This window comes from Aotus nancymaae, unplaced genomic scaffold (assembly GCF_030222135.1).
Source record: "Aotus nancymaae isolate 86718 unplaced genomic scaffold, 86718_ANA_hifiasm-v0.15.2.pri h1tg000010l, whole genome shotgun sequence".
Taxonomy (NCBI): Eukaryota; Metazoa; Chordata; class Mammalia; order Primates; family Aotidae; genus Aotus; species Aotus nancymaae.
Genome location: NW_026988421.1, coordinates 67,044,126 through 67,069,268, shown reverse-complemented (window position 1 = coordinate 67,069,268; position 25,143 = coordinate 67,044,126). Strand labels below are relative to the sequence as shown.

Below are 25,143 nucleotides of genomic sequence, written 5' to 3'. Positions count from 1 at the left end.
AGAATTGCTTGAACCCAGGAGGTGGAGGTTGTGGTGAGCCGAGATCGCGCCATTGCACTCCAGCCTGAGTAACAAGAGCGAAACTCCGTCTCAAAAAAAAAAAAAAGAAGGTCATCAGGGAAAACTAATAGATGAACGGTAGTCACCAGTATCATTACCTCTTCTAAAATAAGCAATTACCATGTTTTTTTAATTCCATTTTACCACCAGGCGAGGTGTCTCATGCCTGTAATCCCAGCACTTTGGGAGGCCAAGGCAGGTGGATCCTTTGAGGTCAGGAGTTCAAGACCAGCCCAGCCAAAATGATGAAACCCTGACTCTCCTAAAAATACAAAAATTAGTCAGGAGTGATGCCAAGAACCTATAGTCCCAGCTACTTGGGAGGCTAAGGCAAGAGAATTGCTTGAACCTGGGAGGCAGAGGTTGCAGTGAGCTGAGATTGTGCCACTGCACTCCAGCCTGGGAGACAGAACAAGATTCTGTTTCAAAAAATAAAATGAAATAAAATAAAGTCCATTTTAGCAATAAAGAATTCCCAGGTTAGATTGTGGCTTCTGATAGAGGGGTACCTACCTAGTGCATAACTCTGTCCTGGGCACTTCTGAAAGAGAAGCTGTTATCCCATCCTGGAAAAGCATACATTTCAATGGAAGACAGAGTTCCTGCAAAGGCCCTAAGGCATTCACAGAACTAATAATGCACAAATTCTCCCAGGGAAGAACGTACCCCTAAGTGCTGGCCCTGCAGAAACACTGTGGCATGAAAGAGTGATAATAAACGCAATTTCTGAAAGATGAGGTTTCAAGTTTTGGTTCCTCCCCTTCTGAATGAGCACAGAGCCAGCCCACAGGGCCTTGCTGGGTGTGAAGAGGCATGTGCTTGTGGCAGGAGTCTTGGAAGAACTGCATTAACCGTGACCCTTCTAACAGCGTAATTGCTGCGTATATGTGTCAGGGCCAAAACGCAGGCCCTGCTCAGCCTGGGAATGGGCTGCCCTCCATCAGCTGGAGGTGGCTTGTCACCCCCGCAACTCCTGTTACTCCAGGGTGAAGGTCAGATGGGAGAACCCATACCTCGAGTCCTTACTTGGCTGGCCTCCCTGAAAGACTCTCACATGGCCAGCTTCTACATCCCAGAATCACCACTATGCTGCACAGCAAAAGGGTTTATGTCTTTGGGTATGGGAAGAAACTTATCCTGCTCTCCAATTTCTCTTCTCCTGGATTCCAACCCACCCCTGAGAGCACACAGAACAGGTTCTCACCATTCCTACTCAGGACAGCCCTGGTCCCAAAGCCCTGATGTTGCACAATCTCCGAAGTCTTAAGGCAGCATGGAAAATCCTGCCCTCCCTCCAGGGGGTGGCTCAGGTCTCAATTTCTTCATGAAGTTTCTTTGGAAGACATCCCCGCTTCTGAGAACTTCTTGGGCATGAGAACCTCTATTATACTCCTGGTAATTAATTGGACTGTGCTATCCTGTGTGTACATAAGGTATGCACCTGTCTGGGAGCCAACCCAGGGCTCACCTGGCTCATTTTACCTGCTCTGCTGGGCTGGCTGGGACTCCTCCTCTCCATGTATAGCTCCCCAATGCTGCTCACTAGCTCAAAGAGAATAAGCTTCCCAGACAGTAGACAGTGTCACTATGCTCCCCAGTAGGAGATAACTGCAAGGTTCTCAAAGTCCACTGGGAAAATCTGACCATGGCCCCATATCATTCTCTAATAATTTCACCTGTATTAGCCTTATTTCCACATTGAGCATGTGAGCTTTCAAATGGGGAAACATCACGTGTAAGGTCCAGGTGCTGGGGAACCCAGTATTGGGGCCTCTACAGGAACTCTGTCTCTCAACGTCTGAAGGTATACAATACCTAGATGTATCTACAATAAACAGGAGGAGACCTGCAAGGGACAGTGGTCAAGTCCTCTGCCTTTGAGGACATCTGAAGACAGTTTTGGGGAAATCATGCTATTCTGGGCAGTTCATTTAGTCAAAGGATTAGTCTATTGCCATTCTGGGCACCCTCATTTAGTCAAAGGATTAGTCTATTGCCATGCCTGTCTGTACAAGCCATGACAAGACACTAAAGAAAGACTTGGGTGCCTCCAAGGAGGGATCCAGTTGTATCGGACAGCTAGAAAGACCACTGTAACCTTACTGCATCCTCCAAAACATAAATAGCCCAGGCCTGATTTCTACCCACCAGTTAAAGAGTAAGAAGATAAGAAAAGCCTTGGAGTATATGGTTAAATTTACCCCTATTGTCATTCTTCTAGGCTTCACGACACAAGCTGGAACAAATACAGTGCTCCTCAGAGGCAGAGCACTCGGCAAATGACTTTCAGGAGCCACTGCCAGACTCCATTTTTCTATACCCTAGGTCAGGCTGATTTTTCTTGCCAAAGCCCAGCCTCAAAGAATCGAATTCAGAGTATTGATTTGCTATATGCAATTACAACTGGAAGAATGGTTAGTTCTCTGTGATGCTGGTCCACCTCAGGCATCTGGGAAGAATTCACATGAGCCAACCAGGACAGACTGCCAACACAGGTGAAGACAGCTTGCCCGCCCAGGCTCCTGGCTCACCGCACTTTCAGAGGAAGCACTTAGAAGGGACAGGGAATACATTCTGAAAAATAAGTCACTGGAATAAAACTAACACCCCACCAGGCAATTCCAGTGTACCCCCCTTAAAGACTGTGTTGGGACTCAGAAAACGATCCCCCAGAGTATGATGCTTTGGAGCGCTGAGTACTTGGAGCTAAAGGAGACTGGAAGGTCTCAGAGGCTGCCTCGGATGCAAGGCCTCTCTGACCACCTCCAGCCCCTTTTAATTCCCCAAAGTGAGAGTTGCAGAAGCCAGAATTCCTCCTCCCCAAGGTGGGTCTACACAAAGTAGAACCCCTCTCTCCCAAAACAAACCATAAAACCTAAAAATATTATTCAAACCTTCCCCTACCTTTCTATGTAGGAGCTGGCTACAAAGAAATTCTCTGACCTACTTTGACTGATAGTTGGTCATAAGACCCCCATTCCAGAAGGGTCCTGCCCTATAGCCGGGAGCAAGGATGCTACACAGAGAGGCCAAGAAGAATCCAGACAAGGCAGTCCTTGCTGGTTTCCCGGCCCCCTCAGTCTGTCCCTATTAGATCATACCCTTTGGTCCAATCATATTTCTACATGGCTTTCCATTCTTCATCAAACTTTATCATAGAAACAGATCATTTTCCCTGTGTTTTGAGGTCTTCAGTTCAGAAGGTTCCTGTGTCACATAAAACTTTGATAACATAAATTTGTTATGCTTTTCTCTTGCTAACCTGTCTTTTGTTACAGAGGTGTCAGCCGTGGCGCCTGTGATGGGTGAGAAAAGGGATCACAACTTTGTAGCCCTCCATATGACATGCGAGTGGGCAATGCCCACCCATCTACCTCATCAGAAGTCAGCAAAAGCTCTTAACACACCCCATCCCCTCTCACCTTCTACTCCACCAACCCCCAAAATGCATTTTAATAGGTTCAATCAACAAAGCTGATGCAGAACAAATATTAAAAGAAAAAGAAAACATATTAGGGTTTTTGAGGAACAAAGCACCTCAAAACTCAAATATTTAAACCTCTAGAGGGTTGTATATCTAAATGAAATAGAAAAGTCTTGGGGAAAAAAAATGGCACCTTTGCAAACAGCATTTTGTTTGAAAAGAATACATCTAAATGATCCCATGTTTTCATTTCTTTAGCAGTGCAGGGACAAACTAAAGCTAGCTTCAATTAGCATAACTTTAATTTTAAAGGAATAAAAATAAAAAGAAGCTTCCTCTACCATCAACCTATGTTTTTCCCCACTCACATTTGCTATGAATTCAAAAGAAAAGACAGAGTAGGAAACCAGCAGCTAGTAGAGACGGCAGGCAGAGACAAAACTACTATAAATGCCACGTTTGGACAAAGGTCAACAGCCGGAGCTGTTCACACATTTTCTCTCTGTGTCTCTGAAGGCATTCACAGAAGGATACCCTGTTGGACCTATATAATAATACCTAGAATTTATCTTTTTGGGGTAAACAAAGCTGCACACATGACTCATCTGATTTCTCTTTGACCCATATTAAACTAAATCAGGCTCAAGTTCCAGGTATCATTACCTCCCGAGTCACCCCAAATATACAAGTCTTTTCCTCTCATAAGGTCCCCACATTTACTAAAATAATTTGAGACTTCATCGGAAAGACCATTATGCTTGTAAACTTTAAATAATTTAAATGCTTCCTTGTATATAAATATTTCATATCAGAAATTGATTTCCAAATGAAGTGACCCCACTAAGCAGTGTCCAAGTGCATCCCGATGAAATAAAATACAGGCAGCTTTTTAATGCAGTTGGAAAACTGAATTCCACATAAGGTCAGGAAGGATTATAGGCACAATACTGAATTAAAATTGCTGCCCCGAACTCCCTTCAAGTCAGGCTAGAAACCTATCCAGTGAAATCCTCAGGAAGAAGAGCTAAACAAATGTTTGCTTTGCTAAATGGCTGAATTTTTAAAGGAATAACCTAGGGTGTTGGTAAGGTTGAGAATGGATACTAGATACATTTAAAAAAGAAAAAAAAAAAAAGTCATATTCTGAAATCACTGAGTTTTAACCTTGGGTAAGACAACAGTAAGGTTTTAAAACCTGATCCAAAAAAGGCTCTGGCCACTAGCCCTTATCTTGTGTCAAGAAGCAAAGGAAAAAAAAATCCTGTTCTATAACTTGCAAGAAAAAGCAGGGCTATGATGTGACCCCAAGTCTCAAAGCATGCAGTTTCTCCCTGAGCGGCGTGAACAGCAATCACGTTGAAAAGGGTGAACAAAGAACAGAGACTCGCGATAAACACCATTAACCAGGGCTCCAGGCAGCACAGAATAAACCAGCTCGAAATAAATGGGCATTGAGACCCCAACAAAAACTTTCCACGCAGCCTCAGGAGTGTGACAGCCCAGGACTGCAGGCAAATCCTGAAGGGTGGTGAAGGAGGAAGTGGGCAGGGGGTCCACACTGCAGCCCCTCCCTTGACCTCTCCAACAACACTGGCCATTTCTTTCCTCCGTCCCTTCCTTGGGTACAGAAGGAAAAAGGCATAACAAGACCAAGTGGGACTGAACCAAGGAAAACATGCCCACTTCTTAACACCAAGCCAACGGCACAGAATTGAGCAAATTAGCATGCACATATAACCCCCAAATGTACTACCCGGCACAGCACCACCTCACCGATGGAGACTTAAAACACACACATACATACACCAAAAAATACTTTTTTTTTTTTTTTACCAGAGCAATAGCTGAGAAGAAAAAATTGTAACTCCTCAAGCCGTAGCGAAAGCTAAATCCTGCCTCGCCTTAGCTGCAGCATTCAGCTTGATATAGCTAAATTAACAAAATGTTCCCTTGGCATTTTAAATTCTCTCTTTTCTTTTTTTCCCCTTAGAAGCAGGTGGGGGGCTGAAGTATAATAAGTCAAAAGACAAAGCAACTTCAAAACAAAATCAGTTATTTGTAAACAATCCTTGTGGGGAATTTTTCTCCCCTCCGCTCCCCCCATCCCAAGAAAAACAGCCCTGCCAGTTGTAATAGAAAGCCAAGTAAAGATAAATCAATTAGCTTGCTAATTTCTCCCCTCTCATTTATTTAGCTCTGCACTGTATTTGTCGTAATTGACTACAATTATGTTAATTACTAACTCCAGTATAATTACTATATTTATTGTCATTGAGCACGCGATGTACCCACAGCAAAGCTGGCATTTGTCGGGCATCAAGAAAGCAAACTGTCGAGAGGTGATTCTCAGCAAACTGGCGGATGTGGCTTCAGCAAATGAAAGGGCAAAAGAGATTTCATGCAATGTTAGTTTGAAAGCACCGGTTCATTAAGGATATTAATTTTCTGATAACTACACATTTAAGCATGACACACTCACGCAGTATCTACAGGATTTCGCAATTATTAATGCGTGACAGTTTCAAATGCTAAGTGAATCAATTAAACAGCAGCATTCACAATTTGAGAAGAGATAACTGCTTCATAACTACCTAAGACTACAATTTTCACATGACAAAAAAGAGCCATTGAGGCGCCTTCAAAACCTGACAGGTCAAGAAAGAAGTTTGAAACAAAAGCACCTTACAACCATCATCTCTCCTCTTTACTTGTCAGATCAACTTTGCTAGTGTCTCCCCAGAAACGGCATCACATGCCAGCTGCCACAAGGTGATTTTTCATGTCTTGTCAAAGAAATCTTTTATTCTATTTGCTCTGCATTAACATGTTACATTTATTGATCAAGGGCCTGTTCGGCAGCCACAGCAGGGCACTGAGCTCTCCATGCCTACGGGGCTTTGATGTCCCGGTGACATTTGAGCCCGAATAATGCACATACTAAATGGATTTAATGCAGAAATGTGTTTGGGCCTGACAGTTACATTAATAACAGCCCCTCACACTGATAAATATGCAATTGCTACTATTAAGAGTTACCCAATTATGGGGAAAATATTTCTCTACCTTATAAATAAATCCATCAAGGAAAAAGAAAGTTTTAACAATGGTGCATTTTCTTAAAACACTTCTCCAGCTGCAGGAAACGGGCCATGTGGGGGTTAACGCCCCCTCTCCTGCCCTCCCTCCAATTGTTTTTAATAAGTCTTGCTTTATCTCAAGAATGGTTTGGTGATTTTTTTTTTCTTTCAAACCTCTTTTGTTGGTCTTCCCTGTTCTACCCGTCTCTTATTTCTTCAGAACCAGAGAAAAAGCAGACACCCAGGAGACTGAAAAATTGGGTTCTGTATAAACTCAGCGAGGAGCTTAGGGGAGGTGGTGCAGAGGTGGGGGCACGTAGCTGATCTCCATAATGATGGGTCTGGAGGAGGAGCTTTAAAAAAAAAAAAAAAAAAACTCTACACGCAACCTGAACATGTGTGTTTCTCTCTCACATTTAAAACCCTAAGTGACCTTGTGCTAGGGCAGTGATGGGGGTGGGGGTGTGAAGGGGAAGAGAAAGCAGCTGGGATGGAAGAAGCCTTTTATTAGAAAAGTCTCGGCCAGGGAGAATTTGTAGTTATTATATCCCTGCAATTAAACACAGACATCCAGCAAAAAGCATAATCACTCCCCTTTCATCATCAAGGAGAAGGGAACAGCTGAAATCACCAACACTACAGTCCCTGAGGAGAGGAAAGAGGCTTTTCAGACGGCGGGTGTGTACACGCAAGTGAGTTCATGTGCAAATACACACACACCCCCATGCACCTCTTCTTTTCCCTTCAGACTCAAAATTCAAGCATGCAGTTGTCCGTCTCAAGATCCCCCAGTCCCAAGGCTGGCACCACAAACAGCAGTTGCTGAGCCATTTGTCCCATGGCTGCGACCTTTGATCTGAACCACGCCTCAAAGAGCAAGGGAGGAAAAGAAGAGGATAAGTTGTCTGGGAAACTCCCACCTTCCAGGCCTCATGAGGTCCTGCCTTTCCAAATCAGAAAGGTTTTAGAGAAGTGGGAGAGGGCAGGAAATGCTAAATGCATGTGACTTCAGGGCTTCCAGGGCCTTGAACTCAGAGCAACAAAATCTGCTCAGACCCTGGTTACAGTGGCTTCCACAGCCTTTTAATGATTTTAAAAAAAGAAGGAAAGAAGGAAGGAAGGAAAGAAAGAAAAGCAAAGAAAAGAAACAAACAAACTCCCCCCTCCCCCCAAGGAAATACAGGCTTGGAAGTAGCTTTCTTCTCCCATACACACAAAAAAAGATTTACGCCATGAAAAGCAGTTTAGCATAGCCGTAAAGCTGAAGTCAGGCCACCGGGGCCATTTAATCCCAGCACTCCCATTTAACCGTCAGGGTGGTCTCAGGCAATTACTTCGCTTCTCTGGGCCTCAGTTGCTTCTTCTGTGAAATGTGAGTAAGAACAGCTCCATTCTCAAAATGCTGTTGGGAGTAAATGAGGTAACGTATGTAAGGGTCCTACCCAGCCTTGGCATGTAGTGCATACTCGATAATGTTGGCTATTTTTTAATAAGAAAATAAAAATAACTTTTTTTTTTGAGATGGAGTCTCGCTCTGTTGCCCAGGCTGGAGTACAGTGGCATGATCTTGTCTCACTGCACCTTCCGCCTTCTGAGTTCAAACAATTCTCCTACTTCAGCCTCCCGAGAAGGTGGGATTACAGGTATGCGCCACTATGCCCAGCTAAATTTTGTATTTTTAGTAGAGATGGGGTTTCACTATGTTGGCCAGGCTGGTCTTGAACTCCTGACCTCAAGTGATCTGCCCACCTCAGTCTCCCAAAGTGCTGGGATTATAGGCATGAGCCACTGCACCCGGCCTAAACATGACTTTTGATGTCATTTGTCTGACTCTCTGTCCCTGGACTCCTTTGGAGAGTACAGCCAGTCCTCTCTCGGTATTGGCAAGTCTGCTTTATCATGAAGCTCATCAAGAGAAACATTCTGCCAGCTATCTCCAACAGGGCTCCAGAGGTCTTTCTGAACAAGCTGCAGTTGGCATGAGGGAGAAAGGATTCCTTTCGTCCAAAGCTGTCCCATACAGACAACATCTGGCATCTCTGGCCTCACCCACTAAATGCTAGTAGAGTCCACCCCCATCACTGCCCTCTAAAGTGGCAGAATTTCCTGGTTGAGAACTTGAAGGTCTAGCAAGTAGAAAGTCTGAAAGGGTTAAATTCTCCCGTGTCCCTCCCCACACCCCCAAACCACCACTGCTCCCAACAGCCACCCTGACAATGTGGAAGGCAACACCACTCGCATGCACAAGGTCCTCAGAACAGAAAGCAGGGCAGAGGGAGAGGGTGGGGCAGTGGGGCCCAATTTCCGAACAGCTCAGGGAGGCAGAGAAACTTTACAAGACAGGAAAATAAACCCTAAGATTCTGAGAGAGCAAAATAAGTGAGAGGGAAAATAAAAAGCATTATCAAAAAGTCTAGGAATTTCTTATCCTAGAGGCAAATGCTACAGGAAATATGGAGACAACGTTTATGAAAGCACTTTCTAAATTATATTGCAAGTTACAGGGATCATCATCATTGGAGAAAGTGAACCTCAGGAAAGCCCTGTGGCCCCTTAGCAATTGTCTCCAGTTGCCCACCACCTCATAGCCCAGTCTTACTGTGGTACAATGCACCATTTCCTCTGGGTAGAAATCCAGGAAGTCAGGAAGCCTTAGGGAGGAGGGAGTGCCATGACCATAGTGAAATGGACCTCACTATGGAGGATCAAGCTCAGGCTCTTGGCCTCACTAGCACCATGTTCTAAGCACTAACTATGTTTACTGAAGACCTATTACATGCCAGGTAATTTAGAAGGTGCATTACACACAGCACTCAACATTTCTGCAATTAGCCCAAGGTCAGTTAACGAACAGGTGAGTGACAGAAGCAGGATTTCAAGTCACGATGGTCCAACCCCAAAGCCTTGGTTCTTTTCATTACACTGCCCATCTTCCCAACAGAACAGCAAGTTAACAGCCCAGTTCCATCTAGCAGTTCATAACAGAGACACAGAAAGTATGGTGTGTCTGTCCTCAAAGCAGCTCTGACAGTACTCCAGGTGTATGCCTCATTGCCTGCAGCAGGGGAGAAAGGGCGAAGCCGCTGTTTCTTTTCTGAAGTTTCCCAAACTCCAAAGTTCTTTACCCTCAACCTGGCCAAAGCCAAGGAAGCAACAAGCAAGCTCTACCTAAGAAATTTTCTCCTAAGCAATTCTCCAGCCCACGCATTTATCAGAGTGATGCTAAATAAAATGCGACTGCAAAGAATTTAATTTTTAAAACATAAGCTTCTTGTTGCCATAGATCAATTAAACTCTCTTGCTTTTATTGCCAGGTTGACATGGGCATATTTATCACTGTTTGCCATGGGAGCTCTGCTCTGCCCGCTGTGTTCAACAAGCTAAGCAGGCAGCCCACTCAGGGCCCCTAGGGAGAGGAATAGGACCACCAAGGAGAACTCTGCCCTGCCCCAATCAGGGGACATGGGAAACTAAAGAGCTGGAACAACTCATTAAAATGTCCTTTGTGTGGAGCAGATTAAGGAACCAACACTGGCTAAAGCACAGAATTCTCTTTACTAATTAACAAAGGAAAGGTAAAATATGAACAAGCTCAAGGAAGAATTTGGGACCATGGACATTCAAATACCCTTGGTAGGAGAAATTGGTATAACCTCTCCAGAGAGTAATCTGACATCTGTACCAAAGCCCCCGCTATTTTGTCTAGAAATTTGTCAAAGCAACTGATTAGTGACAAACTATACGTGTCTGTTTATATTAGAGCTATTTGTAGTAGTAAAAATCTGGGAAAAAAAAGTAAATGTCCAACACTAAGGAAAGACTTGAAAAACCATTAACAGTTGTGATACAGGCTGGGCATGGTGGCTCATGCCTGTAATCCCAGAACTTTGGCTGTGGTGGGAGAATCACTTGAGCCCAGGAGTTCAAGACCAGCCTGAGAAATCTAGGGAGATCCCACCTTTACAAAATTTAACAGCAACAACAAAAACAAAATTAGCTGGGCATGTTGGTACACACCTATAGTCCCAGCTACTCAACAGGCTGAGGTGGGAGGATCATTTGAGCCTGGGAGGTTGAGGTTGCATTGAGTCATGATCGTCCCACTGCATTCCAACCTGGGTGACGGAGTAAGACTCTGTCTAAAAAAAAAAAAAAGAAACTATTGTAAAGCAGTAAGTATTTATTGAGATGGGGAAATGCTTCTAACACAATGTAAACAATGGAATCATTTTTTAAAGTATTTGGCCTCGTAAAAGACTAGGAAGACAATACAATGATAACAATGGTGATTTCTGGTTGGTAAGATTATCAGTGACTTCAGAGGAGGACAGTTTCCTTCATACTTTCTCTGGGTTTTCCAATAGTTCTATATTAATTACTGTTGCTCTTATAAGAAAAAAATTATCTTCAAAAATAAAGATCTTAAATACAATTTCACACAGATGTAGGCAATGGACTCACATTCACTAAAGCATTCAAGTTCAAGGGACAAATTGTCATGCCTCCTGGCTGTCACCTGATCATCTCCCTAAACCCTCTATCTTCATTCCAGGGTGGATGGCAAAACCCTAACCCCGAGAATTGAGTCCAGAGAACTCAATCCAGTTCACAGTCACTATGGCTGCCCTGGTTCCCAGCCAATCACAACAGGAGGAATCAGATCCAGGCTGAAAGAGCAGAAAAGAGGAATGTGTGAGCCTTTTAAGGGAGACAGAAATTTCATTTGGGCCTGTTTTCTTGCTTCTGTTCCTAATTTCTAACCCTATTGGGTTAGAAATTGACACTGACACTGGCTCCAGTAACTTTAAGTCCCCCCCAGGAAAGAGTCACAAAAACAATACAGCTTGAAATCCATGACTTGATGACACATGGAGAGGTCACCAGTTCACTGCTGGACAATCCAACTAACACAGAAGAGAATACACCATAGTTAACACAGGAAAGAAGACTTTGAAGTGTAATGGGAAGAAAAAATACAAACAGTAACTTCAAACAAAAGTCCAGAACTTATAAATCCATAACTACCCTCCCTTCCAGCATGAAGAGGTGGCCATAGAATCAGCAGAACCACCTCTTTTATGAATGATATTAAAAATTATTGTAGATGACTAAGAATGAATTACAAGACAACAAAGAAGGATGTTCCTCACATGAGTGGTTGAAACCCGGTGCCTTTCTTTTAACTAACATCTTGGCAAGCAGTAAATACAAATCTGGCCACATAAAAAAAATTCACCCAAACAGATCAATAACAAATAGGGATATTAAATAAGTAATCAAAAATCTCCCAACAAAGAAAAGCCCAGTACCTGATGGCTTCACTAGTGAATTTTATCAAACATTTAAAGAATTAACATCAATCCTTCTCAAACTCTTACAAAAAATTGGAGAGAAGGGAACATTTTCAAACTCATTTAACAAGACCAGCATTGTCCTGATATCAAAGCCAGACAAAGACACTACTAGGAAACTACATGCCAATATCCCTGACAAACATAAAAGCAAAAATACTCAACACAGTCAGCAAACCAAATTCAACAGCACATTGAAAGAATCATGCACCATCATCAAGTGGAATTTATCCCTGGAATGCAAAGATGGTTTAACACATGCAATCAATATGCATGATATGTCATATTAACATAATTAAGGATACCACATTAACAGAAAAAGCATTTGACAAAATTCAACATCCTTTCATAGTAAAAACTCTTAACAAATTAAGTATAGAATGAATTTACCTCAACATAATAAAGGTCATATATAACCAGCCCATAGCTAACATCACACTCAACAGAAAAATATTGAAAACTTTGCCTCTAAGATCAGGAGCAAGGATGCCCATTCTCACCACTTCCACTCAATATAGTAATAGAAGTCCCAGCCAGAGCAATTTGGCAAGAAAAACAAGAGGCATCTAAACTGGAAAGGAAGAAGTCAAACTGTCTCTGTTTGCAGATGACATGATCTTATACATAGAAAACTATGATGACTATACCAAAAAAAGTATTAGAATAAACACATTCACTAAAGTTGCAGGATACAAAATCAACATACAAAAATCAGCTGCATCCCTATACACTAACAAAGAATTATCCAAAAAAATTAATCTGATTTACAATAACATGAAAAAATAAAATATTTTTATAGGAATAAAATTTATTCCTGTAAATTTAACCAAAGAGGTAAAAGATCTGTACAATGAAAACTATAAAACATTGATGAAAGAAACTGAAGGATACACAAATAAAGGGATATATCCCATATGACCTAAAGCAATCAACAGGTTCAAGGCAATCCTTAAGAAAATTCCAATGGCATTTTTCACAGAAATATAAAAAAATCCTAAAATTCATCTGATACAAAAGATCCCAAATAGAACAATTCTGAGCAAAAAGAAAGCTAGAGGCATCACACTACCTGATTTCAAAACATACTACAAAGCTATAATTTTCAAAACAGTACATACCGGCATAAAAACAAACATATAGACCAATGGAATAAAATAGAAAGTCCAGAAATAAATCTATGCATTGACAGTTAACCGATCTTCAACAAAGGCTTCAAGAACACACAAAGGGGAAAGAACAGTCTCTTCAATAAATGGGGTTAGGAAAACTGGATATACATATGCGGAAGTAAAAATTGATCCCTTATCTCACACCATATACAAAAAACTTGGCCCTTTTCTCAGATAATATACAAAAATCAACTCAAAATGGATTAAGAACTTAAACATAATATAATGTACAGCATGGTGGCTATAGGTAATATTACTGAATTGTCTATTTGAAATCTGCTAAGACAATAGATCATTCATATTCTCTTCATACAAAAAAGGGAACTGTGTGAGGTGATGGATATGTTAATTAGTTTGAGCTCAGTAATCATCTCACAATGTATACATGTATCAGAACATCATATTGTATGCTACAAACAGATACAACTTTCAGCTGTCAATTATGCCTCAATAAAGTTAGAAAAAATTTAAAAATCATGTTAGTTTATGTATGGAATATCTCTGGAGGATGACACAAAAACTGAGTAATAGATAGCAGTGAAAAGGGAACCTGGGAGGCTAAAGGACCTGGGTGTAAATGAAACTTTCTTCTCACTGCATGTTTGCTCCTTCTGAAGGTTGTGCCATGTGCATCTATTAACTATTTAAAAACTGAATAAACAGAACTCCTTGCCTAAAAGTAAACTTTGCCCTAAAATACAAATGGACTGCAGCTGATCTTGCAACCTAGGGTAGTGCAAAGTTTTTATTTATCAAGGTATTGCTCTGTTTAAGGCAATATCCTGATATGACTCTTTTATGGTAAAAATAATAATAATAATAAGCCTGTAGCGATGTTTTAAAAGGATGGGAAAGGGTTAATTTTTCTGTATATAACAAAGGGAGAATTTTGTGCTTCTGAGGATAGCACAAAAATCCTGGAAAGATGGTAAGTGACATGGAAAAGAGAGAAAGGGCCTGGGAGAAAGAGGCGCTAGTCACATGCAGGAGGCCTGACCCTAATGAGAGCACCGCCAGGGAGAAATTCTCTGTAGCAAATAGAACCCCCAAAATTTCCAGGAACAGTGCTATCCCAACCTTATCTCCTGCTGTGTGCCACAATTACCACCCAGCCCCCTTCACCACACCTTCAGTTGGCAGTACAAGTCAATATGTAATAACATGGTGTTGGGCTTTGGAGAAATGAAAGGGGTGTCCCGAGTGGGGCCAGGCAGGCTGCCAAGAGGAAGAATAGCAGGCAGCAGAGCCAAGAGATGGTCAGAGCAGGGAATTATGGTGCGCTGGGTGCAGGGCAGCCTGGCTGGGAAACATGCTCCCTGCAGTCTGATGGAAATAGTGAGGGGCAGAGGGGCCTAGGGAGAAACTGTCTATAGAACATGGGATATGGATTCACAGTATTTCATTTGGATATCATGACCCCTGAAGCCTAGAGGGTTTGGGTCATCCACTCCATCCCTACTCATTTGGAAGGTAAGTTTAGGATCTCCTGTCTCTTCTCTTCTCACTATTTTTCCCCTCTCCTGCTTATTATTTTTTTGGTGTGTCTTTTTTGTTTGTTTTGTTTGTTTGTTTCTTAGACAGAGTCTTACTCTTGCTGCCCAGTCTGGAGTGCAATGGTGTGATCTCGGCTCACTGCAACCTCCGCCTCCTGGGTTGAAGTGATTCTCTAAGGGAATACAGGCACCTACCACCACGCTCAGCTAATTTTTTGTATTTTCAGTAGAGACAAGGTTTCACCATGTTGGCCAGGCTGGTCTTGAACTTCTGACTTCAAGTGATCCACCCACCTCAGCCTCCCAAAGTCCTGGGATTACAGGCAGGAGCCATCGCACCTGGCCTCTGCTTATTCTTTTTAAGAGGAATTAGCTAAGCATCTAAAACATTTTAGATGTTGATTCAGCTGAAGGCAAAGATAGAGACCAGTGCCCAAATAAGCTCAAATCTTCCTCTAACACCCAAGAGAGCGCTGCCTCCCCTACTCCTCCTTCCCATTAGGTAAATGAAGAAGGTCAAAGGTGATCCAGTCCCAACCACACCCAACTCAAGTCAGAAGTGCTTTTCTCCATTCTGGTCTGTAACTCCCTCCAGCATAACCAAGTCCTTAAACTCAAACTTTTTCTGAACCTTAGACCTCACCCCTTCATTGCTCATCCCTGCCCAAACTCAGCTACGATCCAGTGTGGAGCTCACACACTGACCAAAACGCAGACAAGAACAGGCTCCTGAGCAGATGTGAAACCAACTCAAACACAACACTACAGAAATGTCTCTCCGCTCAACAAAGGAAAATACTAATCTTCAGTGTTCTCCCTCTGAATCCACTTTTCAGCTACCCCCTTACTAAATTTTCCTGAGTCTAGAATGTTGTTTCCTACAATAAATCCATATAGATCCAGCCCCTCAGAGCCAACAGCCCCTTCTTGCCACACATACACACCTCCCAAAGTCCAGTCCCTCCTCCGACAAAGAAAGGCGGGGCCCCTGGACGTGACAAAGATGGCTGTGTTTTCTCAAACCCGACAGCCCAGTCCCATGACCCATAAGCACTGACGCTCCCTCACAGGACACAGCCTCCTCAAACCCACATCCGGCTCCCACCAGCTACTCAGGGCAACCACAAGCCCGTGCCCCAATACCCTGAGTCCCTGGGGGCCAGTCATACAGGAGGAAATCCTTCCATACCCAGGAAAGGGAGCCTTTTGCCCAAGTCTGCTCTGGGAAGCTGGAGCATTCAAGGCTGTGCACTCAGTCCTCTTTTTAGATATTGGAACCAAAAAAACAGCCTTCATTTCTTTAGAGTCAGCATGTATTTACTTGGCTTCCTCTCATCGCTGTGCACTACTTTGCAACTTGTCAGTTTCCACCTCTCCCCAGATGCACACAACCCTTTGGGGGTAAGGAAGAATACACAGACAGCGGCCACTTTCCTTCCACCATAGCCCTCAGGATGCCCCTTTCCTGGAGACAGCGCAGCTCCATGTGGCCACGTGCTCCTGAGCAGCATCCGAGGAGTTCTGCTGGCTGACCTCAAACAAATCCCCTTCTCCCTCTCTGGTGCCTTAATACCCTGAGGTGTGTTCATTTTCCTTCACATTCCTAATTCCCAGGTATCATGACTCAGTGGTGGGAAATGAAGACTCGGAGGTCTACAGGTAGGAAAGTGCCTGGACCCTGGAATGGAATTCAGGTTCTTCATCTCTCCTTTGATCCCAGGACAGTCCGTCCCACTCAGAGGGCAGCACAGCTATCAAGGAGGGCACGGAGGAAAAAGCCCTGGGTGGCACCAGCCTGTTAGGAGGAAAAGCAATCGCCTTGCCTGATGCCTGCCTGACCTCTGCTCTTATCCCACCAACACCTGCTTTCCAAGTACCTCTTACTTCTCTCCTCCAAGTCCCCAAGCCAGGCACAAGGCATAATCTTTTAGGGAGAAAGGAAATAACTGCCTATATTCTCCACTGGAATAATATACAAGATCACACTTACCTTTGCCAAGACTGGAACAGTTGTCAGAGAATTTCCCTCCCACCCACCCCACACCAACAGTTTAAATTGCTTTGAAACACCATCTGGGAGAAATTATCATCACAAATATTTAAAGCTCCAATTTATAAAAAGGCAAAAGAAAGAAAACACACACATACACACACCCTACCTGTGACTCAACGAGTGCTTTGGGACACGTGTTTATCCAAAAAAGCACACCTAGACACCCCAAAACGCTCTTGCAGGTTCCATCTCATTCCTTCCCCAAGAGTGTTCTGACCTGTCTGCATAGGTATCCGTGAGAAATGAAAAAAACACCGTGAAAATATGATGGCCCTCTCATAGGAACTCATGTGAGATGAATGAGGCTCAAAATGCTGGCTGCCTCTTCAGCAGCACAAAAAGAGTCAGCCAAGGAATCACCGGACACAGTCAAACCTTTGCGGTGTGATTCCACGCATCTCAGAGCCTTGTGCTGAATAAAAGCACACCCCTTGTAGAGCTGGAACATTTGACTTTCATCTGCTGGCCCTAAAGTACCCAGGAGGACTGGGCCTCCCAGGCCTGGCCTACATCTTGTGAAGGTTACATACCTCAGAAGGTTAAAGCTCAGATCAAGCCTCTTTGCAAAATGTCCACAGTCCCTGCCAAGGTGCTCTGGAATTTCTCTGCAGTCCTGGCCTATGTAGGACACCTGGAAATTAAATGGAACAGAAACAATGTGGCAAACGGAAATCACCCAGCTGCTCCCAACCCTGAAATTACCGATCCAGTGATTGCTTCCGCAACTTGAAATCTATGTTTCTCACATACAGAAAGGCCACATTTGTGACTGTTTTTCTGATCAAATCAGCTTTGGGGGCTCCAAGGACTCCACCAACAGCTCCCCTTTCCTGGCACAGTTAACATGATGGAGACTAATCCCAGGACAATGGAAGCTGGACTAAAACGGGCCAGATTCAGGTGTCTGAAAGAAACCTGATTATCAGGGCACGTTGATAATAACCACAACAATCGCCCTCTCACTCAGGGGCCTTTGCAACAGCTGTCCCTCCGCCCCTTCTTCTCCCTCTCCTCCACTGCCCCCCAGTACCCTGGTATGCACATTACCTCATAAAAGACACAGCAGATTCACTTACCAGCATTCAACTTTTAGGGTGCTGGAACAAACAGGGTTGGAAAAGAAAACCTCCCCAGACCAACAATCCCATCCAATTGCCACTGTGCACAAAATGCCCTCCACACCCAAGCAAAGCTGATTTGAAGGCAATTAGGGCAACGATGTGTGGTCCTCCTCCAGAAGACCTTTGGCAACCAATCCCGCTCTGCACACAAAGCTGTTCCTTAGGCATTCTTCTGTTTAGTTCAGATTATTAAGTACCCGTATGTGCCCAAATATTAAAAGGCTCAACTGAACTGAATCTGAACTGATTCCAGAACTGATGCCTGTGAGGTCAGTGGGCTTTCTCACTACCCTAATCACTCAGTTTTTGGAACCCATTTTTACAGACAGCAATCTGTGGGCAGACTAGCAACTAATCCCCAAACCATAAAACAAATCCATGGGACCAGTTGATCAATGGGCCACAGTGCATGCTGTTTCCCTAAGGCACAACATGCTCAACCCCCAGGTAGAAATTCAAGCCCAACACACGGCTACAACCTTCTTCTGGTTTCCCTACAAATCACATTCTTCCACACATATAGACACAGATGTCTTAGAATGAGAGAGAGAGGGATTCCCCAGGAGGGTATTTCCTCAGGGGAAGCAAGACTATGGTGGTCGTCTTACATCCTCAGAGATTAGGTTCACCCATGTGAACTACCAATATCCAACCATTTTAGAACCACAAAATAGCTTTCACATGGTCCAATCTAATACAAGCCACACTGAACCCTGACACCCTCAACATCTCCAGTCATCTCTCAAGCTTCTTCTCTCCATGAGGACAAACTGCTGACAAGGCAATATCCTGTATCCACTCTCCTCCAGTCACTTCATTCTAGGAGGAGAGAAAATAAGGAGAAAGGACAGAAAAATAGCTGACAGCAATAAAGTAATTTTGACTCAAGAAGTTACAGGCTGAAAAATAAAGGGCTCTAAGCTCAATCTAGCAATCTCCCGCTTTCTACCTGGGGTCCATCTTTCACCTCAGTTCCCTGTGTAATAAATTAAGTTCTGCTTCCAAGCTAAAACAGAAATCATAGGCCAAAGAGAGACTGAGGATATAAGGCCCCAGTCTATCTGGGGACTTCGATTTCCCTCAGGATCTCTGCTCAATCAGCAGCTTCTTCTGTATTGTTCATTCACAATGAACCTCAGGCTCATGGTGCTCACCAGAAAATCCATCCCGTTCACCCCCGCCTGCACCACTATTTTGTACATATTATCAGTCAAGACCTCTGTAATATATATAGCAGAGATGTTGTGTTTTAGATGCAAAAACTGAGCTCCTTCCTCTTGGAATGATCAAGGACTAAATCTAGTAGAGACCCAGCTTGTCAAAACTTCTTATATTTTATACAAGGAAACTAAGACTCCAGAGGCCTGCCCAGTACAATACAGCTTCTTAGTGATAGAGCCCAGATCAAGTCCTATACCATAAGTAAGGACATCCAACCTGGGGGCCGTGGAGTGCTTACCAATCCACATGTGGGTGTGGGATCTCTCTCTCTCTCTCTCTTTTTTATAAGAGATGGGGTCTCAGTGTGTTGCTCAGGCTGATCTCGAACTCTGGACTCAAGCAATCCACCTGCCTCAGCCTCCCAAAGTAGCTGGAATTGCAGGTAAAGCCACCATGCCAGGCAGACATGGGTTTTCTTTCTTTTTTTTTTTTTTCCTGAGACAACATCTCACTCTGTTGCCCAGGCTGGAATACAATGGTGTGGTCTCGGCTCACTGCAACCTCCACCTCCCAGGCTCAAGTGATTCTACTGCCTCAGCCTGTCAAGTAGCTGGGATTACAGATGCCCGCCAACAGGCCTGGCTAATTTTTATATTTTTAGTAGAGATGGGGTTTCACCATATTGGCCTGGCTGGTCTCAAACTCCTGACCTTGTGATGTGCCCACCTCAGCCTCCCAAAGTGCTAGGATTATAGGCATAAGCCACTGCAGCCCACCGAGTTTTCTTGATCAACAAATGCCAATGGTGCATCTATCATCATGTTTTGGCTTCAAAATGAGTTTTCTGAGCTGAAAGAGCAAGAATTTATTTCATGGTGTTACACTGAGGGCCCAAGAAGAGTGTCAGAGCCTGGGAAAAGAGACGGATGTTTGCTTCCCTTTTCCTTCTGTAGGAGTCCCCTTCAGAGAGGAAACAAAAGCACCAAGGAGAGCTATCACCACGAAGCATGTGGATCACTCACAACATCCGATGAGACTTTCAGCAGCCTGTTTCATTACACGGTCTTAACTATACAACATCTCAGGAAGACTAAGAAGAATACAACTTGTTCTCATTCCACAAAGATGAAGACCAAGTCTCAAAAGTTTAGCACGAGGACCAACCTGATGAGTAATCTGCATGCTTAGACAACCCCTGTGGTAAACTAGAAGCTTTTAGAGATGTGAATTAAGCCGACCAGGCTGAAGGGCTCAAATCGGCTGGAAAAGGCTTAAAAGCAGCAAGCAGCCACTGCCAGGCATTACAGGCAACACTCGAAACTAGAAAAAAAAAGACTTAAGAAGTACTTCTGAGGGAAGACATTACCTCTCAGGATGTCAGGAAGCTTCTTAGAGCAAGGACCACCTACTGTAAGATTCAAGGCCAGAAGAGCCAAACCAAAAATAGTTTGCTTCTTCAGCAAAAGGGAGATGGAGTATAGAGATTAATAGATCTTAAATGGCACAGAAGCAAGAGCATATCTAGAACACCATTGCATTTAGTCAATTACCTTTATTTAGACTGCCTTGAGGAACAAAGCATTGAACTTATAACTCCTCTGTTTTCTATCATTTGTACCCTAAGACTTCCACCCTGGGTGGAATGATAACAGGAAGGGACACCATTGCCCAGCAAATGAAAATAAGTTAAAGACCCCCATGGAAAGGAAACTACAGAGGGAAAGGAGTGTGTCTGGAAGGGGTCCTCACCCATATACACACCCAATCCCTCTGAGCAGAAGCTGCGGAAAATGACCAAACCGCAGAAGACTGCAGCTTTCACTTTGCGCTGGGACTCTCTGGCTCCCAGGGCACTTCCGGAGATGACGAGCTTGTCAGCAGTCAGATGTTGAGGAGATTATATTATGATGCCTGCTCCTAACCAGGGGTGGGAGATCCTCAATTTTAAATCTGTAATACTGAGCTGAGCATAGTGGCACACACCTGTACTCACAGCTACTCAGGAGGCTGGGACAGGAAGACTGTTTGAGCTCAGGAGTTCAAGGCTGCAGTGAGCTATGATCATGACACTGCATGTCAGCCTGGGCAACAGAGCAAGACCTTATCATTATTCACAAATAAATAAGTGAATGTGTGGTACTGGAAGCTGTCAGAGTAGAAACAGCCATAGGTCCAAGTCTGATTCCCGGTACTGCTACGACTAGCTGTGTCGTCGTGGATGAGTCACTATCTTCAAGTCTGTTTCCTCTTCTGCAACTGGATTAACACTAACTGCCTCCAAAGGTGTTAAGAATAATATAAAAAACAACATTTATTAAATGCCTATCATGGGCTTGTTATCTATTCAATCCTCATGAAACAGCCCCATGCATATTATTGTGCCTATTGTACTTACAGGAATGCCATGAGCCAACATATTAAAAGCTCACAACACCATCCTTGGCACCCAGTGGCCACTCTGTTAAACAGCTGTTGAATCAGACCACTATCCCCACAGAAGGGATTCGTTATTCCAGTATCTCTTGGGTGCAAGATTTCAGTGCCCAAATTCCAGGTTTCTATTTGTGTCTACAATCGTATTGTCATGAGCTAGAGGAAAAAGAAGAGAAATGACTTAATGCTGAACATAAATGATGCATTTAAGCCAAGAGAAGTCAAATGAAGTCAGATCCGTGGCAAATGAAAAGACTTTTATAGAGAAAAGCAATAAGGAGACTGCAACATCACCAAGCATGGGGCATCACAGGCCTGTGGAGCTCCTAAAAACCAACTCCACAGCAGTCAGCCCATAGTGGCATTAAAAGCCGTGACCTAACTTCAAGTCAAGCAGCATTCATCTCATTAAATTGTTTAATTGTATAGGGTTTTTCCCTTTGCACTTAAACCATCCCTTTATTTGGGATTTATAGGTCTCTAGATATGGAAAAGTTGTATCTGGCTTTATGTTTTTATATTTGAGTAACATTGTATTAAAAACTATATTCATACTATGGGCTCATGGGAAGTTAAAGAAGAATCTACTAAAGACTGACAAGTACTGTTCCATGCTACCCACATTCAAGGTGCTACCTCTCATAATGGCACAGCCACTAGAAATCACTGGGAGCAGAATACAAAAAAAAAAAAAAAAACACAAATCCACTAACCTGGGCAGTTTAGGAAACGGGGCACTAAGACCCCAGGGGCATTTTCCCAACCTACCTCCTTAGCTCCTCCCCAGGCAACTCCATCCTTCTAAAATGGTCCCCATGGGCCTAAAATGGCTCACCACTTCCATGAATGCCCTTGGGCTATCTGGAGTAGACTAAGAAGAGGGGTGCAGGAAAGATCAAATCTAGGAAACAGAAGAAGAGCAAAGGGAAAGGAAGCACAGGAAAGCGCTCAGCTCCATGAACTTGCAGCAAGGTACACCTGGAGAATATCACATCTGAAAATGCAGAGACCTAGGGTCTAGGGGGCAGGGAACCCTCCTTCTTAGGCAGATACTCCTAGAGAAAGAAGAGGCCTTCTTGTCCAGCCCCTCCCTCTAGGCAGTCATATTAACTCCCCCCAAAAAAAGCCACTTTCCCCGCTGGCTGAACAAGACTGGTCATTTTTAACATCTCAGCAAGCTGGTAGCTCCCTGGTCTGCTCACTTGTGAACTGTGGTCTTTCTCCAGCTCTCTCCTCCCAGGCTACGGGTCAAAGGACAGAGCCAGCATTCCTAAGCAACTGTTAAATGAGGGGTATGCAGAGATAATGGAAAGTCTAATTTCCAACACCACCTGGCATGGCACACAGTAGGCACTCAATAAATGTGTACCTGATGAAAGGACAGGACTCTGGAAAAAAAGAAAACAGGCAGCAGCCAGTTTAGTGGGCAGCACAGTTGGCCCTCACTGCATCTGTAGGAGCTGTAAAAGCCCCCAGAACCTCCTCTAGGGAGGAATCATTCCCTTCAGCCCAAAGTAATCTCAAAATCCAATTGTGCCTGACACTACCTGCCTTAGGCAGTCCAGGAGAAGAGCTTCAAAAACTCAGAACTTTTTCTCCAGGGTGTGCAGGAAAAGGTGGGAAGTAACAGGGCTCTGGCTTCATCAGAGAGTAGAGAAAAAGTTAAAGACAGAGACCTGGCTTTTCCAGCAGGTAAGACACCTGGTTCCAGCGTGGCTGAGTTCATCCCTCCAGACTTTAAACACCTGAGGCTTCACTACAGAGCTGAAAGCACGTAAGGCTGGGTGTCTGGCACCCAGGGTTGAAACTGGAGCGTTCCTCAGACCCCTGTTCAAGAAATCGGGTGTGGAAACAGAACTGGAGATCGGTGGCCTTCCACCAGCCTTTGGTAAGGAGCCTATGGCTATGGCGTAGCCCATCCAGCGCAGGGCCCACCAGCACCCTCGTCTCCAGGGATGTGCTGGGACTTCGATGGCCCTAGGCACTTTCGCCTTCGTAAACCCCTTCCTCCATTTACAAATAAGTAAATTTGTATGTTACAACTGCATTGGTGTAAAGATGACTATATCAGTGTGATTTACCAAAATGGATTCTTTGATCAAAAGTTTTAAAAACTCAGGTTATGAAATTGGAATATTTTCTGTGGGCCCCCAGAAGTACCAGGGCCATCAGCATTGTGCCCACTGGGCCTGCTCAGTGAGGCGCTAAGGGGAGAGGGAGCTCGGGGGATCTCGGGGGTGTTCTTCCCGCACAGCCAGGGGGTGTGCCAGGACCTAAACGGGGTCTGTCTTCGACACACTAGGGCGAGACTGAGCACCTGACACCCGCTGCAGATGCAGCCCCCTGAGGCAGGGACAGGGGTGTCTAGGCCCTGGGGAGCCCCTGAGCCCCGCCGTCCCTCCCCACACGTTCTGCACCCGGGGCGGAGGCGGGGCTGGCCGGGACTTACTTGAGTTCCACTGACCACGAGCCCGGCCATGGCGGCCAGGACGAGGGCGCGCGGCACGGAGTGCGGGGGCGCGGCGGAGGCGGCGGCTGGGAGCGCTGCTGGGGAGCGCGGCGGGCGTGCAGTTCCGCACTGGGCAGTCAGCTGACCTGGCGGAAGCCGGAGGAGTTGGCCGGCCGCGGGAACTCCGCCGCGCGCCGCAGCCGCCGCCCCTCGGCCCGGCCCCCGCGCAAGTGAGCCCCGGTCGCCCGCTGCAACAGGTGGCCCTCGGCGCCCTGCGCCCGGACGGCTGCCCGACTCCCCGCGCCCCTCTCTCCCCCAGGTGTCCGAGGGCCCAACACTCCATGCCCACAACTTGATCGCGTTGGTCTGGGCCAGGCCCGGGGTGGGGGGATTCCTATCAGGGGCGCTCCATCTGAGCCGTTAGCTGTAGCCAGCCGGGCCTTTCCTGCATTTCACAATCTGCGTTACGTAAGGGCCCTCAACTGCAGCGACGAGGAGCCACTGGAGAAGGGGAAAGTCAGAAGGTTGAAGGATTCCTGGTGGGGCAGAGTTTCCATTTGTAGTAGGGGAGAAGGACTGGCGGGGGGATGAATTTCCCTATAAATAAAACGCTAGCTTGGCTAAAAGCATCCCACCCTTTCCCTGTGGCCTTTAAGAGTTGACAATAATAAACACTGGGGAAGGATAATTGGCTGGTGACCCCAAATTTCGAGCTTCTCTTATTCTCCTCCTCAAAGGGAGAGATTTGTGAGGCTTAAAGTCATCAGTGGCATCATTCGCTGTTCCCCACCCACCACATCCCCATCTGGAAGAGGTGGTCATGGGCCTCCTGTCTGGATGAAGGGAGGCCCAGTGGGCAGGTAACCCCTAAACCCATACCTGTTCTTCTCTGGAAGGATCCAGATTTTCTCCTCGCTTATTCTTGCCTCTAAGCCCAGGATGAACAGAGCTACCCGATATCAGCTGGTTGTCATCTTCCTCTCCTACTGCAACTGAGAGCCAGCCCAGCCTTAACTGGCCTCTCTACCCTCCCACTTTAATTCCAGTGGGTATAGGCACCTCTCAAATAGAGAAGGGAAAATTGAGTCCTGACATGCTGGATCCTGATCTCACACACACTGCAGGTGCCTCAACTCAGTAGGCCTATTCGTAATTGTAGCTCCCCACCTCTACAGAGGGGGATATTCACAGGGCTTTGATTTCATTTTCCCCGGCGTCTGGCACTTAGAAGCCCCTGGTTCTGCAGCTGATGATGACAGTCATGATGGTGGTTAAACATTTTGTGGCTGGCATCGTCTCTCAGACAGCGCTGGTCCTAACACATTGTTAGGTGGGCCCTTGTCAGCATTCTG

The 25,143-nt window shown here is 44.9% G+C and overlaps 1 protein-coding gene across 1 annotated transcript in view; it reads right to left on the bottom strand.

The window, feature by feature from the left end:
* LRMDA (leucine rich melanocyte differentiation associated) overlaps positions 1 to 23,848 on the bottom strand; it is a 1,099,488-nt gene extending 1,075,640 nt beyond the window's left edge. The window contains exons 1-2 of the mRNA XM_021673845.2: positions 23,792 to 23,848; positions 17,158 to 17,258 (exon numbers count right to left, since the gene is read on the bottom strand). Coding sequence (XP_021529520.1) covers positions 17,158 to 17,258; positions 23,792 to 23,821 — 131 coding nt within the window. The 5' untranslated portion in view covers positions 23,822 to 23,848. The remainder of the gene's footprint in view (positions 1 to 17,157; positions 17,259 to 23,791) is intronic.
* Between the last annotated feature and the right edge of the window lie 1,295 nt (positions 23,849 to 25,143).